Consider the following 14743-nt stretch of genomic DNA (forward strand, 5'->3'; position numbering starts at 1 on the left):
ATGTTGCTTGTGGCACTATGCTGACACGGACTGATTCCAGCTCTCAAGTTTAATATGCAATGACATGTGCAGGCACAGCGATAGAGTTGCTGCTTTACAGCACCAGAGACCCGGGTTTGATCCTGACTACGGTGCCTTCTGTGTACGGGAGATCGCTGGTCAGTGTGGACTCAGTGGGCCGAAGGGCCTGTATCTGTGCTGTATCTCTAAGCAAAACTAAACTAAAAAGAATTAAACTAAACTGAACTGCACTAACGTGAGTGAATTTGCTTATCAATGTTCATTCTGGCCATTGTCTCCTGTCCATCACTAACTAGATGGGTAAATCATGTTTTTTTAATGAGATTTCGGGTCGACACCCTTCTTCAGACTGAGAGTCGGGGGAGAGGGAGACTAGAGATATGTGGAATGGTAAGGTGTGATACTGCCTGACCCGCGGAGTTACTCCAGGAATGTCTGTCTATCTTCGATGTAAACCAGCACCTGCCGTTCCTTCCTTCATGTTATTAAATGATCTGTTTGTCGCTGTGCCTTCCATTTCCGCACAGCACCCATTATCAGTTTCAGTTCTGTTTACCCATGAAATCTGTCATGGCAGAAGACTTAACAGAAGATTGAAGAGGATGGTTGCAAAGATGAGTCAGTCGTTCCCTTCTGTCACACCGTAAAATTCTGGCACCAGGGCCTTGGAACATTTCTCCGTCTGGGATTGCAAGGGTGACAAGTGCAGGCACAGTGGTAGAGTTGCTGCTTCACAGCGCCAGAGACCCGGGTTCGATCCTGACTGGAAAATGGGGGGAAAAATGGGATGACAGTGTGAAAATAAAACAAAGTTTTTGCTTATATTTAAGATCAGGGATTATTAAGGAACCTCGGCGGGTCAGGCTGCATCTCTGGAGGATGTATATAGGTGACATTTTGGGCCGGGACCCTCCTTCAGACTGATTGTAGAGGGGAGGGTGACGAAAGCTGGGTGAGAGGAGGGGCAGGACAAAGCCTGGCAAGCGATAACTAGATACAGGTGAGAAATAGGTGGGGCACTGGGGAGGGAGGGAGGGGAGAAATTTGGAGGGGGGGGTGAGGGGGAGCGGTAGAGTTGCTGCCATACAGTGCCAGAGATCCACGTTCGACCCTGACTGGGTGCTATCTGTACGGAGTTTATACATTCTCCCCTGTGACCACGTGGGTTTTCTCCAGGTGCTCCTGTTGCCTCCCACAGTCCAAAGGCATGCAGGTTTGTTGGTTAATTGGCTTCTGTAAATTGTAAATTGTCACTAGAATTTAGGATAATGTTAATGTATCAGGTTTATTGGTCGGCGTGGACTCGGTGGGCCTATCAAACCTGGCGCTGAGCTTGCATGGATAAATGCCAGCATGACTTAGTACTGTCAAGTGTATTAATAATTTCCCAAACTTACTGGCAGTATTGGTTCTTAAGTCACATTGGCAGAGGGGAATGTAGAAAGAGGCAAAAGAAAGGGTGGGTGTCGACAAATATTTTCATTCTTTTAGAGGCACAGAGAATTGCAAAATGCCAGGGGGTGGTGGTGGACGCAGATATGATGGTGGCGTTTAAGAAGCTTTTGGATAGGCACGTGGGTACGCAGAGAATGGAGGGGTATGGATCACGCGCAGGCAGAGGAGATGAGTTCAACTTGGCTTCATGTTCGGACGGATCTTGAGGGTCGTTCCTGTGCTGTACTGTTCTATGTTCTATCATCACTCCCTCCATCAAGGGTGAACTCTGGTGACTGCACCATTTACCAATTGGGCAACAGCAACTCCCCAAGACTTTCTTCAACGGAAGCTCCCGACCAGCCTTTTCTATCACTGGAATGACAGGGGCAGTGAGCACATCAGGTCAGACAGTGATACAGACTAGAAACAACTTGCCCGCGCTGACCAACATGCCCCATCTCCACTCGTCCCACCTGCCTGCATTTGGCCCATATCACTCTAAACCTATTCTATCCATATACCTGTCTCAATGTTTCTTAAACGTTACAATAGTACCTGCCTCGACTACTTCCTCCAGCACCTTGTTCCATACACCCACCACCCTTTGTGTGAAAATGTTAACCCTCAGATTCCTATTAAATCTTTCCCCCTTCACCTTAGACCTATGTCCTTAAGATCTCGATTCCCCTATTCTGGGCAAAATACTGGGCATGTACAGTACCTGATCTATTCCTTTCATGATTTTGTACTCCTCTATAAGATCATTCCTCATCCTCCTGTGCTCCAAGGAATAAACTTCTAGCCTGCTCAGCCTATCTCGAAAGTTGAGGCCCTTGAGTCCTGGCAGCATCCTCGTAAATCTCTGTACCCTTTCCAGCTTGTCAACATCTTACCAAGAACAGGACGACCTAACCTGATCACCATACTCTAAATGCGGCCCTGCCAACGTTTTGCATATGTGAAACATGACCTCCCAACTGCTACACTCACCATCTCAAAGACAATTGGGAAATAACTATAAATGTTAGCTTTAATGTTTTCTGAATGGCCAAAAAATGACAGCATTACAAAGCCATCTGCAATTGGGATGGGTTTGTTACATATATTATTCACATCTCTGGAAAAACAAGAAGTTGGAATCTTGAGTGAAACACAAAGTGCTGGTGGAATTCAGTATAAAATACATAGTTTGCCAGAGGCGGTAGTTGAGGCATGCGAGCATGAGAGAAGACATGACAGAAATATATCAAATTAAGAGAGGCATCGATAGGGCAGACAGTCAGAACCTTTTTCCCAGGTTGGAAATGTCCAACATTAGAGGGCACAGCTTTAAGGTGAGAGGGGGAAAGTCTAATGGAGACGTGCGGGGCAAGACAGTGATAGGTGCCTGGAACACACTGCCATGGGTGATTGTGGAGGCAGATTGTGCCATTTAAGAGACTTTTGGATAGGTACATGGATATGAAGAGATAAGAATCATGCACAGGCAGATGAGATCAGTCAAACATTGTGGCCGACTGGACTATTCCTGTGCTGTACCATTCCAGGTTCTATTTAAAAGACACTTGGACAGGTACATGTAGAGGAAAGATTTAGAGGGGTATGAATCAGTTGCAGGCAAATGGGTCGAGCTTAGATTGGGCATCTTGGTCGGCATGGACCAGTTGGGCCGAAAGGCCTGTTTCCACGCTGTATGAATCTATTACTCAGCGGGTCAGGCAGCATCTGTGGAGGGAACCAGTCTGCAGAAGGGTCCCAACCTGAAATGGATGCTGCCTGACCCACTGAGTTCCTCCAGCACTTTGTGTTTTAATCAGTTCTATGTCAGTCAATCTTGTTTTTAACTTTAGAAATACAACATGGAAACAGGGCCTTCAGCCCACCAAGTCCACGCTATCCAGCGATCCCCGTACACTCACACTATCCTACACTCCAGGGATAATTTACAATTTTTACCAAAGCCAATTAACCTACAAACCTGTGTGTGTTTGGAGTGTAGGAGGAAACCGGAGCACCCAGAGAAAACCACGCAGTCAAGGTTTCAAGGTCAGTTTATTGTCACAGGTACCAATTAAGGTACAGTGAAATACAGATTGCCAGACAGTCATACCAATAAAAAGCAACAAGACACCCAAATAAATTTTTAACATGAACATCCACCACATCGACTCCCCCACATTCCTCACTATGATGGAAGCCAAAAATGTTCAATCTTCCCTTCTATGTTGTCCCGCGGTCGGGGCACTCGAACCTTCCTTTGTCAGGGCGATCTTGGCTCCCGCAACAAGTGGTCAAACCCTCTGCATCGGGGCGATCAAGCTCCTGCATCGGGGGGTTCTCAGCTCCCCCCGCCGGGCGATTGGACTCCTGAGTCGGGACTGTTCAAACCTCCTGGGGGTTGGAACTTCCCAACATCAGTCTCCACCCGAGACTGCGAGCATCTCGATGCTGAAATCTGCAGGCCGTGGTTGGAGCGTCGATCCCAGACAAGGGATCGCAGGCTCCGATGGTAAGTCTACGGCCCTGCGGTGGGGCTCAAAGTCAGTCTCGAGAAAAGCCTCCAGCTCCATGATGTTAGACCACAGATCGACCAGAGATATGATCCGGAAAACAATCGTATCTCCGACAAGACAAGAGATTGAGAAAAGGTTTCCCCCGACCCCCCACCCCCCACATAAAATAAACCAGAGAACATTAACACATACTTTTTAAAACACACTACAAAATAACAAAAAAGACGAAAAGACAGACAGACTGTAGGCGAGACTGCCATCACTGATGGCACCAAAGGGAGAACGTATAGACATCACCCGTAGTCAGGATCAAACCCGTGTTTCTGGCTCGGTAAGGCAGCAACTCTACCGCTGCGCCACTGTACCGCTGCTACTCTATTCTCTGCTTTGTTTTCTAGATCTGGATGAGGAGGACATAGAGACAGGCCGGCGTTCTCCGATCCCTGAGCTCCATCTCCGAGACTACCAGCAGGAAGTAGCAGCTCCGGCCTTGGAAGGCAGAAACGTTATCATTTGCCTTCCCACGGGAAGCGGAAAGACCAGGGTGGCTGTCTACATCGCCAGACACCATCTAGACAAACTGAAGATACAGGGGAAGACAGGCAAGGTTGTTGTGCTCGTTAACAAGGTAATTAATTGTGCCTCCTGCTGGAAACCTTCATACAATGCAGGAACGATATAACACTAATGACATTAGTGTGGCGGCTCCCAAAGGTCGGGCCATACTACTACCGACCCCTCGGCACGGGAATGGACCAGTCCCGGGAGGCGGTCCTGGACTCAGGTATATAAGGACAAGGTTTGGGCGCCAAGCCATTCCGGCAGACTAGACCCGTCTGAGACCCACGATACAATAAATATACCTTCCCGAAATACCTGGCTCCTTGCCTTTATCGACGCGCTACATTGGTGACCTCGACGGTCCATTCATTAGGATGGGCACAAAAGCAAAAGCCGACCGCCCGTCCGGCTCGCAGGCCGACCAGGCCCCAGCTGTCGACGCGGTAGGAATCAAGCTCCCGACCTTCTGGACCACCTGGGCTCGCGTTTGGTTTTACCAAGCGGAGGCCCAGTTCCAGCTGCAGGGCATCACAGTGGATAACACCCGGTTTTTCCACCTGGTGGGAGCCCTTGACCAGGACACGGCCGAAGAGGTAACGGAGTTCCTCCAGGACCCACCGGCCGACGGTAAATATGAAGCCCTTAAGGAGCTGCTGCTCCAAACCTACGGGCTAACCCGAATGGAGCGGGCCGAAAGGCTCCTCCACATGCCAGGCCTCGGTGACCGGCGCCCATCTAGCCTCCTGAAGGAGATGGTCGCGCTGCTCGACGGGCACAGACCGTGCCTGATGTTTGAATATACATACCTGCACCTGCTGCCGGCCGACGTTCGCCTGCAGCTCACCGACGCCTCCTTTGCAGACACCCGGGCCCTCGGCAGGCGCGCGGACGCGCTGTGGGCGGCGCGCCGTGATGACGTCAGTGCGCTTAACGTCACTCGAGAAGCGCCCGATTTTCTCCGGTCGGGCGGGGGAGCTGTGGAAGGAGTGACAGCTACGTCCCGGAGGCCTGCGAGATCGCCCCCGGTGGCCATTGCGGGTCGTGCACCTGCAGTCCCACACCAGCAGGCTCCAGCCAGCACCAGCAAGAGGTACTGGTGTTATTACCACCAGCGCTGGGGTGCGGCAGCCCGACAATGCCGCCAGCCGTGCACATTTCCGGAAAACGCCCGGGCCGGCTACCAATAGTCCCTGCGGTGGCCGGCCAGATTCACCGCCTCTTCGCCTGGGATCGGCGGTCCGGGAGCCGCTTCCTCGTGGATACCGGGGCGGAGCTGAGCGTCCTGCCCCCTTCGCCGCTGGACATTCGTTCTGGGAAGCGGGGGCCCATCCTCACCGCGGCAAATGGGAGCATTATTCAAACATATGGCGTCCGCACGGTCCACATCGTTTTCGGCGCCAGTCATTTTACGTGGCTGTTTACGATCGCCGACGTCTCCCAGCCGTTGCTCGGGGCCGATTTTCTGCGGGCGCATTCTCTCCTCGTGGACGTCAGGCAGCAGCGCTTGGTCCACTCCGCCACGATGGAGCCCATCGCGTTGCGGCTGAATGACCCCATTATACGCCCGCTGTCGTCCGTGGACTCCCATTTCGCTCGGGTGCTGGCGGACTTTCCGGATATTATGGCCCCGCAATTCCGGTCTTCGACCCCCAAGCATGGGGTGTACCATTATATCACAACTACCGGCCCACCCCTCCACGCACGAGCACGCCGACTCCCGCCTGAGAAACTACGCCTGGCACGACAGGAGTTCCGCACGATGGAGTCCTTGGGGATCGTCCGCCCTTCCAACAGCCCATGGGCATCTCCACTCCACATGGTCCCCAAGGCAAACGGGGGCTGGAGGCCTTGCGGGGATTATCGGCGGCTGAACGTCGCTACCGCCGAGGACCGATACCCCGTGCCCCACATCCAGGACTTCAACGCCCATTTGGCTGGGGCCACGATATTTTCAAAGGTGGATCTGGTGCGAGGTTACAACCAGATCCCGGTCCACCCGGAGGATGTACCCAAGACGGCAATCATCACGCCGTTCGGACTCTACGAGTTCGTACGGATGCCGTTCGGCCTCAAGAACGCCGCGCAGTCATTTCAGCGGTTAATGAACGGCGTGTGTCGCGGGCTGGATTTCCTATTTGTCTACCTTGATGACATGTTGGTAGCCAGCCGCTCGCGGCAGGAGCACTGTGCCCACCTCCGGCAGCTTTCCAGCGGCTCAGCGAACACGGGTTGGCCATAAACCTCGCCAAGTGCCGCTTTGGCGTGGCCACAATCGACTTTCTCGGCCACCGTGTGTCCTCGCAAGGAGCGGTTCCCCTGCCGGACAAAGTAGACGCCATCCGCCGGTTTCCCCGTCCATCCTCGGTGCGTGGCCTGCAGGAGTTCGTCGGCATGGTGGCATTTTATCACCGGTTCCTGCCATCCGCGGCCCACATCATGCGGCCGCTATACGAGCTGCTGGCGGGCAAGCGTAAGACCGTCGTGTGGACCGACGAGGCCGTAACAGCCTTTGACGGCGCGAAGGAGGCCCTGGCTCGGGCTGTGCTGCTTGTTCACCCACGGGAGGATGCCCCGACAGCCCTTACGGTGGACGCCTCAGAGTTGGCGGTTGGTGCCGTACTGGAGCAACTCACGGACGGGGGTTGGCGCCCCCTGGCCTTCTTCAGCCGGCACCTCGACAACGCCCAGAAGAAGTACAGCGCTTTCGACCGCGAGCTCCTCGCCCTGTACCTGGCCGTTCGTCACTTCCGCTATTTTCTGGAGGGCCGCCCGTTCACCGCTTACACGGACCACAAGCCGCTCACTTTCGCCCTGGCAAAGGTCTCCGACCCATGGTCCGCCCGACAGCAGCGCCAGTTGGCCTACATATCAGAATTCACCACCTCCATCCGCTTTATCGAGGGGAAGGAAAACCGGGTGGCCGACGCATTGTCTCGCCCCGCCATCAATGCCGTGTTAGAAGTGGCACCCGGCATTGATTATTCTGCCCTGGCGGAGGCCCAACTAACGGACGGGGAGATGCCCGCCTACCGGACTGCCATCTCTGGCCTCCGCCTTGAGGATGTTCCCCTCGGCCCCGGAGCGACGACGATACTTTGCGATGTGTCGGCAGGTCAGCCGCGCCCCATCGTCCCGGCCGCGTGGCGCAGGAGGGTGTTCGACGTGGTCCACGGGCTGGCTCACCCATCCATCCGGGCAACGATCTCATTGGTAGCTGCGCGGTTCATGTGGCATGGTCTGCGCAAGCAGGTTGGCCAATGGGCCCGCACCTGCATTCCGTGCCAGACGTCAAAAATTCAACGCCACGTCCGGGCGCCACTCCAAGGGATCGGTCTACCCTGCCGCCGTTTCGACCACCTGCACGTGGACATTGTGGGCCCGCTCCCGCCGTCCCGGGGCATCACCCACCTCTTCACGGTGGTGGACCGCTTCACGCGGTGGCCGGAGGCCATACCACTGGCGGATACGTCTACAGCCACATGCGCTCGTGCGTTGGCCGCGCACTGGATTGCTCGCTTTGGTGTGCCGGTGGTCATCTCATCGGACCGGGGGCCACAGTTCACCTCCGAGCTGTGGTCGGCCATGGCCCACCTGTTGGGCGTGCGGCTGCACCACACCACGGCCTATCACCCGCAGGCAAACGGCTTGGTGGAGAGGTTCCACCGGCAGCTGAAGGCAGCGCTGAAGGCGCGACTCGCCGGCCCCGACTGGATGGACGAGCTACCATGGGTTTTGCTGGGCATCCGGACTGCCCCCAAGGAAGACCTGGCTTCATCCTCAGCGGAGCTCGTCTACGGGTCACCGCTCACGGTGCCCGGGGAGTTCGTGCCCTCGTTGCCGGGGCGAGAGGAACCGCCCTCATCCACCCTACATCGCCTCCGAGAGCGAGTTGGCAAGCTCGCACCCGTGCCGACGTCCCGCCATGGGACATTCCGCCCTTACGTGCCATCGGCCCTCCAGGACTGCGCCTTTGTGTTCCTGCGCCGTGACGCCCACCAGGCGCCACTCCAGAGGCCGTATGAAGGCCCGTACCGGGTGCTGGAGCACGGACAGACAACCTTTGTTTTGGACATGGGGGGCCGGCCGGAGGCCGTGTCAATTGACCGCCTGAAGCCGGCCCACTTAGACATCGACCAACCGGTGCGGGTGGCCCAGCCTCGGCCACGAGGTCGCCCCCCTTTGCGGGTCCCACCGCCTGTCCCTCCAACTGTGCCTCCGCCGGCCCCTCTGTCGACCGATTACCGTACGCGGTCCGGTCGGGTTGTGCGACCACCAGTGCGTTTCGTGCCTCCGGATCTGGGGGGGGTACTGTGGCGGCTCCCAAAGGTCGGGCCATACTACTACCGACCCCTCGGCACGGGAATGGACCAGTCCCGGGAGGCGGTCCTGGACTCAGGTATACAAGGACAAGGTTTGGGCGCCAAGCCATTCCGGCAGACTAGACCCGTCTGAGACCCACGATACAATAAATATACCTTCCCGAAATACCTGGCTCCTTGCCTTTATCGACGCGCTACATTAGGATAGATGGTAGATGGATGGTATCGTTGATAGTGAAGACGGTTATCAAGACTTACAGTGAGATCTTGATCAGTTGGTCAAGTGGGCCGAGCAATAGCTTAGTTTAGTTTGGAGATTCGGCATGGAAACAGGCCCCTCACCCCAACAAGTCCACGCCAACCATCGCACTAGCTGTTATGCCAGTTTCTCATCCATCCCCTACATATTAGAGGCAACTTTACGGAACACATTTAACCTACAAACCCACACGTGCGGAAAGGGCAGCACAGTGACGCAGCGGTAGAATTGCAGGCTTACAGCGCCAGAGACCCGGGTTTGATCCTGACTACGGGTGCTGTTTGTACGGAGTATGTACGTTTTCCTCGGTGCTCCGGTTTCCTCGCACATTCCAATGACGTACGGGTTCATAGGTTAAATGGCTTCAGTAAAATTGTCCCTAGTGTGTAGGATAGTGCAAGTGTACAGGGTGATCACTGGTCAGTGCAGCCTTGGTGGGTCGAAGGGCCTGTTTCTGTGCTGTATCTCTAAAGTCTAAACTCCACACAGACAGCACCTGAGGTCAGGATTGAACCCGGGTCCCTGGTGCTGTGAGGCAGTGGTTATACCAGCTGCACCACTGTGCCACAAAGGAGTTTAATTTAGGTAAGGGTGAGGGAAGTCAAACCAGGGCAGGGCCTTCACAATGAACGGCCCTGGGAAGTGTAGAGCAGAGGAGTCTAGGAGAACAAGTACATGGAAGCCTGACAACAAAGTGGAAGAAGCTGTCCCTGAGTCTGGAGGAGTTTGCTTTCAAGTTTCTGTATCTTCTGCCGGATGGGAGCAAGGGAAGAAGGAATGACCAGGGTGGGACAAGTCTTTGATTATGTTGGCTGCTGTCCCGAGGTAGTGTCAAGTACACTTGACACTACCTCGGGACAGCAGCCAACATAATGGGGTGGGAATCAGATTCATCATCAAAAGAACAAATTTGTTTTTAAAATTAAATGTAGGTTCAGGTTTAGGTTTATTATTGTCACATGTACAGTGGAAAGCTTTGTTCTGTGTGCTACCCATTCATTTTCTATCAACATGTATATCCATTCACCCTTCACGCTGCCTCAGCAAGGCCACGAGCATAATCAAGGACCAGTCTCACCCCGGTCACTCCCTCTTCTCCCCTCTCCCAACAGAAAAGAGGTACAGAAGTGTGAAAAGGCACACCTCCAGATTCAGGGACAGTTTCTTCCCAACTGTTATCAAGCAACAGAACCGTCCTATCGCCAACTAGTGAGAGGTCCTGACCTCCCATCTACCTCCTTGGAGACCCTCGGATTATCTTTAATAGGACTTTATCTTGCACTAAACCTTATTCCCTTTACCATGTATCTGTACACGGTGGCTGGCTTGATTGTAATCATGCATGGTCTTTCCACTGACCAGATAGCACACAACAAAACCTTTTCACTGTACCTTGGTAGTTGTGACAATAAACTAAACTAAACTTTCACACTAACATGTATTCTAGGTGGCCCTCGTTGATCAGCATTTCCGTAAGGAGTTTAACCGCTTCCTGAAGGACAAGTACCGCGTGAGCAAGATAAGTGGTGACACCCAGCTGAAGATCTCCTTCCCCCAGGTGGTGCGTGAGTACGACATTATCATCTGTACCGCTCAGATCCTGGAGAACCAGCTGGTAGAAGCCACAGACGGGGAAGCAAATGACCTAAAAGTATCAGGTAGACTTTACCTTCGTGGGCACGAGGAAATGCAAATGTTGGAAATCCAGTGCTGGGGTAACTCAGCGGGTCGGGCAGCGTCTCTGGGGAACATGGATAGACGATGTTTTGGGTCGGGACCTTTCTTCAGACATTGAAGAAGTTTCAGGTCAGGACCCTTCTTCTTCTCAAGATTTGATACACTTCTAAGAGGTTGCCCCACAGCCTTCTGCACTCCAGACTCAGACTCTGAAAAAGGGTCCCATCCTTGTTCTCCAGAGATGCTGTCTGAACCGCTGAGTTACTCCTGCACTCTGTGTTCTACTCACACCTCCTCCTTGATTATGCTTTTTTAATGTGCTATTTATTGAAACTTTTGCCATAGATCTTTATGTAATATTGATTGATTGATTGATTGATTGAAAGACACAGCATGGAAACGTTTATTGTCACGTGTTCCGAGGTACAGTGAAAAGCTTTAGTTGTGTGCTAACCAGTCAACAGAAAGACAATACACGATTACAATCGATCCATTTATGGTGTATAGATACACTGTAACTAACTTTTAGTGCAATGTAAAGCCAGCAAAGTCCGATCGTGGATAGTCCGAGGATCACACACTCCAGAGTCAGCACATCCTTCCTCAGATATGGTGCCCAAAATTGCTCACAATATTCCAAATGCGGCCTTACCAACGTCCTCAACATTTACGTCCCTGTTTTTGTATACAAGCCCTCTTGATATGAATGCTTTCACAGGTGAAAGACATGAATGCCTTCACAGGTGAAAGGACTGGTACATGGATAGGAAAGGTTTAGAGAATATGGGCCAAATGCGGGCAGGAGGGACTTTTGTAGATGGGGCATGTTGGTCTGAAGGACCTGTTTCCATGCTGTATGACTCCAGGATGGTAGAGAATGATTCAAGCTGCAATAAATCACGAGGTGAAGTGTTTGCTTGACTAAATTATGCTTGACTAATCTACTGGAGTTTTTTGAGGATGTAACTAGGAAAATTGACAGGGGAGAGCCGGTGGATGTGGTGTACCTCGACTTTCAGAAAGCCTTCGACAAGGTCCCACATAGGAGATTGGTGGGCAAAATTAGAGCACATGGTATTGGAGGTAGGGTACTGACATGGATAGAAAGTTGGTTGATAGAAAGAGTGGGGATAAATTGGTCCCTTTCAGAATGGTAGGCAGTGACTAGTGGGGTACCGCAAGGCTCGGTGTTGGGACCGCAGCTATTTACAATATACATCAATGACTTGGATGAAGGGATTAAAAGTACCATTAGCAAATTTGCAGATGATACAAAGCTGGGTGGCAGTGTGAACTGTGAGGAAGATGCTATGAGGTTGCAGGGTGACTTGGACAGGTTGTGTGAGTGGGCGGATGCTTGGCAGATGCAGTTTAATGTGGATAAGTGTGAGGTTATCCACTTTGGTGGTAAGAATAGGAAGGCAGATTATTATCTGAATGGTGTTAAGTTAGGAAAGGGGGACGTACAACGTGATCTGGGTGTCCTAGTGCATCAGTCACTGAAAGGAAGCATGCAGGTACAGCAGGCAGTGAAGAAAGCCAATGGAATGTTGGCCTTCATAACAAGAGGAGATGAGTATAGGAGCAAAGAGGTCCTTCTGCAGTTGTATAGGGCCCTAGTGAGACCGCACCTGGAGTACTGTGTGCAGTTTTGGTCTCCAAATTTGAGGAAGGATATTCTTGCTATTGAGGGCGTGCAGCGTAGGTTCACTAGGTTAATTCCCGGAATGGCGGGACTGTCATATGTTGAAAGACTGGAGCGACTAGGCTTGTATACACTGGAGTTTAGAAGGATGAGAGGGGATCTTATCGAAACGTATAAGATTATTAAGGGGTTGGACACATTAGAGGCAGGAAACATGTTCCCAATGTTGGGGGAGTCCAGAACCAGGGGCCACAGTTTAAGAATAAGGGGTAGGCCATTTAGAACAGAGATGAGGAAAAACTTTTTCAGTCAGAGAGTTGTGAATCTGTGGAATTCTCTGCCTCAGAGGGCAGTGGAGGCCAATTCTCTGAATGCATTCAAGAGAGAGCTAGATAGAGCTCTTAAGGATAGCGGAGTCAGGGGGTATGGGGAGAAGGCAGGAACGGGGTACTGATTGAGAATGATCAGCCATGATCACATTGAATGGCGGTGCTGGCTCAAAAGGCCGAATGGTCTACTCCTGCACCTATTGTCTATTGCTGTTCTTCATTTTAACCAGTGTTTCCAACAGTTATTAATCATTAAACATTGCCAAAATAAACCTAGCTATCTTCCACATTGTTAAATACCTCTTCCGGGACATTATATTTCTGTACGTGAACTCAACATTGTCCTGGCTGTATCCTGGTCCGTATACTGATTTGTTGTAGATGTCAGTAAATTCATCTGTTAAAATGCAAAGAATCGACCCTTGTAAAACCCTTTCTGCTATCTATTTTCTTCAGTGGTGAATAAAAGGTATCCAAATATTTCAGTTTCAAAACAAATTATGTGAAATTTTACTTCTGACATTATACTGGATGTCTGCAGGTCATAAACAATATACTGATCTATCTCTCACTCATCCCTTCCCACTCCAACATCTTCATCTCCATCTCATAGAGTCATACAGCATGGAAACAGGCCCTTCAGCCCAACTTGCCCGGGCTGCCCAAAATGCTCCACTACTCCAACCAGCCCGCATTTGAACCATATCCCTCTAAACGTTTCATACCCACGTACCTGTTGTGAGCATTTCAACCTCAACTACCTCCTCTGACGGCACGTTCCATACACCCACTACAATCTGGGTGGAAAAAGTTGCCCCTTAGATTCCTATTAAAAAATCTACTATCGATAGTAGATTGATTAGAACCTCTACTCCATTGCGGACATTGGATTTTGTCTCCAGAACTGATGCGCTACAATGCTGAGAACTATATTCTGCACTCTATCTTCCCCTTTGCCCTACCTATTGTACTTGAGTTTGACTTGATTGTATTTATGTATAGCATTATTTGATCTGTTAAGATAGCATGCAGAACAAAGCTTTTCTCAGTATTTCGGTACACGTGACAATAATAAACCTCAGGCCAGATTATTCCTGTGATCTTGTGGTGTGATACTGAGATGTGATGGATTGATTCAAAGTAACCTTTCCTATTTCCAGACTTCTCGCTGATTATCATTGATGAATGTCACCACACGCAGAAGGAAGATGTGTACAAAAGCATCATGACAAGATACATTGAGCAGAAGCTGAACAACAAGAAAGAGGTTGACGTGAAGCCACTTCCTCAGATTCTGGGACTGACGGCATCGCCAGGCGTGGGTGGTGCCAAGAAGAGGCAAAGGGCAGAATCGCATATTTTGCAAGTAAGATTCAGCATTGTACTGATAGAACCATGGTTTTGCATACAACCCGGTAAAATCAAGCCTTGGGAAAGAGATTAAATGTGATAATTAGGAAATACAAATAAAACGGCCTGAATAGAGTAAATATAAAGAGGATGTTTCCATCAGTGGGAGAGTCTACGACCAGAGGCCATAGCCTCAGAATAAGAGGACGTACCTTTAGAAAGTTGAGGAGGAATTTCTTTAGTCAGAGGGTGGTGAATCTGTGGAATTCATTGCCACAGATGGCTGTGGAGGCTGTCAATGGATAATTTTAAGGTGGAGATTGACAGATTCTTGATTAGTATGGGAGTCAGGGGTTATGGGGAGAAGGCAAGAGAATTGGGTTGAGAGGGAAGGATAGATCAGCTGTGATTGAATGGTGGAGTAGACTTGATGGGCCGAATGGCCTAATTCTGCTCCTACAACTTATGAACATACGATTATATCACATCTTTTTAACTTCAACGAGTTTCCAAAATGAACCATTTGTTTGATGTTGGCACCTATAACTTATGAACTTATGAAAACAGTTTCAGAAAATTGGTAGAAAGAAACTGCAGATGCTGGTTTACACCGAAGATAGACACAAAATGGT

At 51.1% G+C, this 14743-nt stretch overlaps 1 protein-coding gene across 1 annotated transcript in view; it reads left to right on the forward strand.

The window, feature by feature from the left end:
* The window catches only part of ifih1 (interferon induced with helicase C domain 1), a 71048-nt gene that overhangs the window by 36340 nt on the left and 19965 nt on the right, over positions 1–14743 (forward strand). Inside the window, exons 5-7 of the mRNA XM_078403812.1 lie at positions 4370–4599; positions 10558–10768; positions 13922–14127. Coding sequence (XP_078259938.1) covers positions 4370–4599; positions 10558–10768; positions 13922–14127 — 647 coding nt within the window. The remainder of the gene's footprint in view (positions 1–4369; positions 4600–10557; positions 10769–13921; positions 14128–14743) is intronic.

The sequence above is a fragment of the Rhinoraja longicauda genome, chromosome 8 (genome assembly GCF_053455715.1).
Source record: "Rhinoraja longicauda isolate Sanriku21f chromosome 8, sRhiLon1.1, whole genome shotgun sequence".
Classification (NCBI taxonomy): domain Eukaryota; kingdom Metazoa; phylum Chordata; class Chondrichthyes; order Rajiformes; family Arhynchobatidae; genus Rhinoraja; species Rhinoraja longicauda.